Below are 8,468 nucleotides of genomic sequence, written 5' to 3'. Positions count from 1 at the left end.
CATTCCTCTGTTGAGGGACATCTGGGTTCTTTCCAGCTTCTGGCTATTATAAATAAGGCTGCTATGAACATAGTGGAGCATGTGTCCTTCTTACCTGTTGGGACATCTTCTGGATGTCATTGTTATTGTTGTTATCATTTTGAGTAGCTATTAGAACTCTGGCCCAGGGTTTGGCTGAAGCTCCAATGAGACAAATGAAACATAAAGATCCATGAAAGTGGAAGAAGATAAAATTACCCAGGAGAAAATTTTCCCAGGATACATATAGATGCACAAGCTACAATCGAACTGACATACTGAATTCTCATTTGCCACCATATTTGTGATGAATAATATTATTGTCAGCTACTATATTCATAGTTACAATAGAAATATAACTTTAGCAATATCCATGAATTTAGAGGGATTCCATTCCAGTAACATATTTGCATTGTCTGAAATACAGACACACTCATAGTGCTCACTTTTATTCTCAAACAGTGAAGGTAATGTTAGTTTGTAGAAGAATGCACACATGTTGGAAAGTAATGTTTATTTGATTGAGTTGCAGATAAAGTGATGAATATAAGAAAGATTTAAAGGTATAGAATATGTCCAACTCTAACAAGAACAGAGAGAAAAGGGAGGTGACAGAAGAGAGAACTGAAGAGAGACAGAGTCAAAGAAATGAAGAGACAGAGAGACAGAAATACAGAGACCAAGGCAGAGACAGATAGAGAGACAGAGAGAGTCAGATTTACTGTAAGTTATACAGAGACAGGTTGAAGAGAGAACAATCTAGACACAGGTGAACACAGAGCTAGCCAGAGAATAGAAAGGAGCCAGAAGATTAGAACAGATTTTTAGAAGTTGTTTTAGGTCAAGTGAAGCAATTCAATCACAAGTGAGAGAAAGCATTTTAAATCAATCATCTTGGAGGGGAGTTTTGAGCCAGACAGCTGAATAGAACCATGTAGCCAAAGGTCAGATAAATCTAGAAAGGGTAGGTTTATTCATGAGTAAGTCTAAGAGGCTGAAAAAAATTCTAGGACTAGATTATATTAATAGAGAGCCTAGAATCTTTGAGGACTAGGCCTGATTTAGCAGATTGAGGAAGTAAGCCTTACAGAGAACAATTATATTAGGTAAATAAAAGTTAAATTTACATATGAGCATGTTTATGGATAGTTTTATCTGAGGAGCAGGAACAATCATCTCCTACTGTATGGGATAAGGAACATCCCATGTTGCAGTTAATATTTAAACAGCTCTCTATTTACAGTGGGTGGATACCTGGCTCCCCTTTTGAGGGCCTCCTCTACACCTGCTACAATGTTCTGGGTCCCAGACAGAAGTGCCCGCGTGTGCGCACACACACACACACACACACACACACACACACACACACACACCCTTTATAATTTAATATGCCTTAGCTTGCTTGATGGCTGGTCACTCCTAGACCTCCATGTGGCTAACACACTCCCCATATTCCTGAGCAAATTCTTTCTAAATCTATATTTTATCTTTGCTGCCCTAGCCCCTTCTGGGCAGCTCCTCCAAAGCTGCTTTCTCCCTTACACTTACATTTCTGCCATTTCTCCCTCCTGCTCCTTCACTGCATGGTCTGTCCTACAATCCTCTCATGGTGGACTCATCTCTCTTCTTCCTAAGCTCCTGGGTTTCTTATACGGGCATTCTATACGTCCAGCCTCTGTCTCTCTGCCCAGCCATTGACTGTTTGAAACTTTGTTACCCAATCTAAACCAACTGGGAACAGGGACCTGCAGCATCTTGCAAGCAGACATACAAATTCCCATACTATTTGGAAGTTTATTAAATCAAATACCCAACAAGCCCATTATAGCAAAAACAACAAATTAGTAAACAATCAAACAAAATAAGCATAAAATAAAAATGCAAATTTTAGTTTTCAACTTACCCTATTTTATTCTGAATAAAATCAGAATACAAAATATGGTGAGAGAATGTTGGGGAAAGGAGACTAAATTTCATTCTTTATTGACAGTACTGCAATAAACTGCACCTACTTTTGAATATGCTGCAGCAAATTAAATAAGTAACTAAGACAGTAAATAAGTAACTAAGACAGTAAATAAGCAAATAAGTAAGTAAGTAAGTAAATAAATAAATAAATAAAATAACATATGACCCTGGAATTCCAATCCTTGTCCTGTGACCAAAGGACTTGGCATTCTACACCACAGTTAACTGTACCTCCATGTTCCATATATTGCCATTCACAAGAGCACAAAAATGAAAATGACCTACATGACCGATGAATGATGCAATGATGAGGAAAACACAATGGATTTTATTTAGGTATAAAGAAAAATGGATTTTGAAATTTTCATGTAAATAAATGGAAGGAGAAAAGAATGATGGAGGTGACTCAAAGCTAGAAAGAGAGACAACACATGCTCTCCAATGTAGAACTGGGAAATTTCAAGCACTCCATTCTGAGATTAAGAGCTGTGGGAAACTAGTGATTACTGAGAGCAGAATCAGACTTACTATAGGTATATATTGGTTAAAAGAAAAGAGAACATTAATTTGAAAGAGAGCAGGAAGAACATGTGAGTGGTTGGAGGGAGATGAGGGAACTGATATAATTATAGTACTCAAATATGAAATTCTCAAAAATGACATAAAATTAATTTAGAAGGTATGATTTTGTTGTACTTAAAAAGGTGGTATATATTTTAGAGTAATAATTATTAAACATGATGAGAAATATAAATAACGTGATGCAATAACGCTATGGGCATAACAATTCATGTCATCCATTCTATTTCTATACATTTTGGATGCTGATAATCATATAACATATTAGATGCTTGAAAATTAAGTTGCAATTTGTAACAGTAAAAATTATCAAAGGATGTTAGAAAAATATGCAATAATAATGACAGGTAGGGTTAAATAAAAATTTTTGTGTATTTTTAATTACTTTGCTGTGATAAATTATCTTCACATAACTTCTGCTTACATGAATTTTTTCCTTTCAAGTATTTTCTTCAATGCAACACTGACATCTTTATTCCTCAGGCTGTAGATCAAGGGGTTCAGCATGGGAACAACAGTAGTGTAAAACACAGAGGACACTTTCCCTTGGTCCATTGAACTCACTGATGATGGCTGTAAGTACATGAATGCACCTGAACCATAGAAGATGGCAACAGCAGAGATGTGTGAACTGCAGGTACTAAAGGCCTTGAACTTGCCATCCCTGGAGTGAATGTTGACAATAGTGTCTATAATGAAGATGTAGGAAGTAATAATGGTCAGCACTGGGACACAGATATTAAACATACTAACAAATAGAGTCAACATTTCATTGATATAGGTATTAGAGAATGCAAGTTTCAACAGGGGAAGAAGATCACAGAAATAGTGGTTGATCACATCTAACTTGCAGAACTGAATCCTAAACATGAAGCCAGTGATTATTGAAGAGCAAACCACAGCAAAAATATACACTCCTGAAATCAGAGAACTGTAAATCTGATAGGACATGGTTACACTGTAAAGCAAGGGATTACAGATGGCAACATAGCGGTCATATGCCATTGCAGCTAATGTGTAGCACTCTGCAACGCCAAAAATGATAAAGAAGTAGAGCTGAGCCATGCATCCAGGGTAGGAGATGAGGTTCTTCTCGGTCAGAAAGCTCACCAACATTTTAGGGGTAACAACTGTGGACTGACAGAAGTCAATGAAGGAGAGACTGCTGAGGAAATAGTACATGGGTGTGTGCAGGTGGGAACTGAGCCCAATCAGTGTAATCATGCCCAGGTTCCCTGCCACAGTGATCAGATAGATGCCTGTGAAGAGGAGGAAGAGGGGCAGCTGGAGTTCTGGCTTCTCTGAGAGCCCAGCTAAGAAGAACTCCGTCACTGTGCAGTGGTTTCCTGCTGCCATGTCCTCCATTCAGATCTGCAAGAGTACAAAAATTTTAAACCAAATACAGAGTAAGACTTTATTTTTCTTTTCTATCTACACAAAGTTCCCATGTAAATTATTTCTGCTTTAGTATAAATTTGTCCTCTAAATAATTACTTTAAGTAAATTATCTTATATAAATACAATTATTCCTCATTATAATTTTTTAAAGATATACTTAAAATTAACAATGTATTTCATATAAAATACTATCACTTGAGTCAATTTTAATTTTTTGTCATTAGTTCATATGCCTCTTATTTGAGATGTAGAGTGTGTATTAGTGGAGAAAATTTCCCCATTATGTTGAGCAAGTAAGCATTCCTCCAAATAGTGAATTATTATCCCAAATCAATTTTCAGAGGGAATCTCCAGAGCTCTGCTCTGAGACATTCCCATTTCTCTAATCCTTAAGATATATAAAGTCTTTAAATACCCAAATGTGTAAATGAATTGACTTATGGAGCAGCCATTGCATTAAATATTTGAAACATGGTGTAACTAGTATTAAGTACTGGACACTTTGTGCTACTAGGACTAATTACTGAACACATGTTGCTACTAGCAGGGAATACTGGTTTGGGAACCAAATCTTAAGAGGAACACTATCAGTCAGTAGTGGTTACATAGTTAATCCATAAAGACAAAGTGCCCATAATCACACCTATTACTTGCCTTTAACATTAATGGCTAATACAATGTATTTTTTTTTTTATTTTTTACAGGGTAAAGAAATAAGTATTACTGGCATCTTATCATTCAAAAAAATTTGTATTTTGATTTTTTTCTATTTTTCTTAGATATTTTCTTTACTTACAATTCAAATGTTATCCCCTTTCCTAGTTCCCCCTCCAAAAATCCCCTATACTCTCCCACATCCCCCTGCTCACCAACCCACCCACTCCTGCTTCCTTGCGCTGGCATTCCCCTATACTGGGGCATAGAATATTTATAGAACCAAGGGCCTCTCCTCCCATTGATGACCAATTAGGCCATCTTCGGCTACATATGCAGCTAGAGCCATGTGCCCCATCATGTGTTTTCTCTGGTGGTTTAGTCCCATGGAGCTCTGGGGTTACTGGTTAGTTCATATTGTTGTTCCTCCTATGGGGCTGCAAAACCCTTCAGCTCCTTGGGTACTTTCTCTAACTCCTTCATTGGGGACCCTGTGCTCCATCCAATAAATGGCTGTGAGTATCCACTTCTGTGTTTATCAGGCTATGCCAGTGCCTCTCAGGAGACAGCTTTTTGAGGCTCCTGTCAACAAGCTCTTGGTAGCATGTGCAGTGGTGTCTTGGTTTGGTGGCTGTTTATGGGATGGATCCCCAGGTGAGGAACTCTCTAGATGGTCCTTCCTTCAGTCTTGGCTCTGAAAATTGTCTCTGTAACTTCCTCCATGGGTATTTTGTTCCCCCTTTTAAGAAGGATGGAAGTATCCACACTTTGGCCTTCCTTCTTCTTGAGTTTCATGTATTTTGCAAATTGTATCTCCGGTATTCTGAGCTTCTGGGCTAATATCCACTTATCAGTGAGTGCATATCACATGTGTTATTTTGTGATTGGCCTAGATCACTTAAGATGATATTCTCCCGATCCATACATTTATCTAAGAATTTCATAAATTCATTGTTTTTAATAGCTGCATAGTACTCCATTGTGCAAATGTACCAGATTTTCTGTATCCATTCCTCTGATGAGGAACATCAGGGTTCTTTCCACATTCTGGCTATTATAAGTAAGGGTGTTATGAATATAATCGAGCTGCAATATGACTGTTGTATTGTACATTCCTATTGACAGTCTCTCAAATGGAAACTTGGTTATTTCTGCATGTTAAAATTAGACAAACAGACTCAACTCAGTTCTTCTTTTTCTGTATGTGTTGTGAACTAAAATGGATTGCAATGCAGAAACACTTTGACCAGGGGAAAATATAAATACTAACTTCCATCCTATTGAACTGTGAATCAATTATTAATTGTGTAGACAAAGTAAATTCCTAAATGAATTTGAAATTTGTCATAAACACATAAGAAGTTTTTTCCTTCCAATCTGCACCTCTACTCAGAGCAGATGGGCTTGCCTGTCCTTTTCCCACATCCAAAACCTTCCTGTCTCCAGTGGATCTTCCATAATTAGGGGCACAGGTGAGGCCCCTGCACCCCAATACCAAGTCAGCTGGAATTCCCACAGAGCAAAGGGGGATCTCTTCCCTCTGGCCTAGCACCATCATCCTTTAGATATGTACCTCCCTCTGGTGTAGATCAGCTACCTGCCCTCTCCCTTATACCCCACAGTGTGTCTGTCTCCAAGAAGGAATGGCATAACTAGTAACACAGGTGAAACACATACCTCAATACCCACACCAACTGGGACATTCACGGAGCCCAGTGCATGTGGGATATATTCCCCTACACAGGAGCCCCATTTTCCTTCAGGTCTGTATATTTGTCCCATTCCCATTGGTGTGCCTGCCACTCTCCCACACCCAACAGACGGTCTTCCAGGAGCTTGGCCATAAACAGGGACACAGGTGAGATCATTGATCCAATAAGCACACCAGCTGGAACCTGCTGCCCTCCTCCACAGAGCCCAGCAGACTTGGTATCTATCCTACTCTGCCTGAGCCCCATAGTTATTCTGCTCTATACCTCCATCTGGAATTCCGGCATATTATGCTTCTAGACTCCAAAGCCTGACTGTTTTATGGAGTTTCACCATAACCAGGGACACAGGAGGTTTGCCCTAACCATGGCAACAGGAGGCCTGCTGTAATGAGGGACACAAGAGCCCCACCTCCTACCATAAACAGCACTGCTTGCTTCCCAGGAGGCCTGCCCTAACCAAGGTACCAGAGCTCTTCTGCCTCCAATCAGGCAGGCTCCAGTAGGAGACACCCAGGCCATCAAACACCAGAGATAACCAGATGGCAAGAGGCAAGCAAAAGAACATAAACAACAGAAGTCATGTAATCTGGCAGTATCGGAACTAACTTTTTCACCAAGCAAACCCTAGATATCCTAACAAACCTGAAAACCAAAATTATAACCTAAAATCTCACTCATGAAGATGATAGAAGCCTTTAAGGTAGATATAAATAATTTCCACAGGAGAATAAAGGAAAACAGGTAGAAGCACTTAAATAGGTAACAAATAAATCATTTAAGCAAATACAGGAAAACAAAATCAAGCAGGTGAAAGAAATGAACAAATTGATCCAAGACCTAAAAATTAGAATAGAAACAATAAAGAAATCACAAACCCTGGTGATGGAAAACCTAGGAAAGAGATCAGGAACTACAGATGCAAGCATCACCAACAGAATATGAGGGATAGAAGAGAATCTCTGGCATAAAAGATACCATAGAAGTTATTGAAATATTAGTCAAAGAAAATAAAAAGTGTAAAAGGCCCCTAACCCAAAATATCCAGGAAATCCAGAACACATTAAAAAAGATTAAACCTAAGAATAATCGAATAGAAGAAGGTGCAGATTCCAAATTCAAAGGCCAGAAAATATCTGCAACAAAATCATAAAAGAGAATTTCCCTAACCTAAAGAAACAGCCATAAATGTACTAGAAGCTTACAAAACACCAAATAGATTGGATCACAAAAGAAAATCCTCTCATCACATAATAATCAAACTCTAAATGCAAAGAACAAAGCAGGAATATTAAAGGCTGTAAAGGAAAAAGGCAGACCTACCAGAATTACACCAAATTTCTCAACAGAGATACTAAAAGCCAGAAGACCCAGGGCAGATGTCCTGCAGACCCTAAGATAGAACAGAAATTCCAACCCAGTCTACTTTAACCAGCAAAATACTCAATCATCATCAATGGAAAAAACAAGGTATAGCCTGACAAAACCAAATTTAAACAACATATTTCTCCTAATCTAATCCTACAGAGAATACTGGAAGGAAAACTGCAATAAAAGAAGGGTAACTGGACTGCTTTAGTTAGGGAAGCAGAAAGCCGGCCTGAGTGGGGCCACAGGCCTCTTCCTGTCTGACCAGAACCAGATGGCTGGGGCCCAGGGTCGGCTGACACCCGCCAGCTACCCATGACACCCACCACTGGATCTTGAGACTTCTGGTGAGTGGAACACAGCTTCTGCTCCAGTCCAATTGTGCGGGACCTGAGACTGTTTTGGTTGGGGAGGCAGAAAACCGGCCTGAGTAGGGCCACAAGCCTCTTCCGGTCTGACCAGCACCTGGGTAGCTAGGGCGCAGGGTCGACTGACACTCGCCAGCTACCCACAACACCCACCACAGGATCTTAAGACTTCTGGTGAGTGGAACACAGCATCTGCTCCAATCTTTAAACAGTGACAACAATAACAACTAACCCCAGAGATTATCAGATGGTGAAAGGTAAACGTAATAATCTTAATAACAGAAACCAAGACCACTCACCATCATCAGAACCCAGCACTCCCACTTCGCCCAGTCAAGGGCACTCCAACACACCTGAGAAGCTAGACCCGGATCTAAAAGCATATCTCATGATGATGGTAGAGGAC

At 39.4% G+C, this 8,468-nt stretch overlaps 1 protein-coding gene across 1 annotated transcript; it reads right to left on the bottom strand.

Annotated features, from left to right (window-relative positions):
- Nucleotides 1-2,985: 2,985 nt before the first annotated feature.
- Nucleotides 2,986-3,930, bottom strand: LOC110288791 (olfactory receptor 1537-like). Its single transcript, XM_021155042.1, has one exon. It carries the CDS (start codon nt 3,928-3,930, stop codon nt 2,986-2,988), a length of 945 nt encoding a protein of 314 aa, XP_021010701.1.
- Between the last annotated feature and the right edge of the window lie 4,538 nt (nt 3,931-8,468).

The sequence above is a fragment of the Mus caroli genome, unplaced genomic scaffold (assembly GCF_900094665.2).
Source record: "Mus caroli unplaced genomic scaffold, CAROLI_EIJ_v1.1 scaffold_18374_1, whole genome shotgun sequence".
Taxonomy (NCBI): Eukaryota; Metazoa; Chordata; class Mammalia; order Rodentia; family Muridae; genus Mus; species Mus caroli.
This window is presented reverse-complemented; position numbering and strand designations above follow the sequence as displayed.

Bases quoted from the DNA above. Each gene is read 5' to 3' on its own strand.
- LOC110288791 (XM_021155042.1), bottom strand. From the start codon at position 3,930: ATGGAGGACATGGCAGCAGGAAACCACTGCACAGTGACGGAGTTCTTC.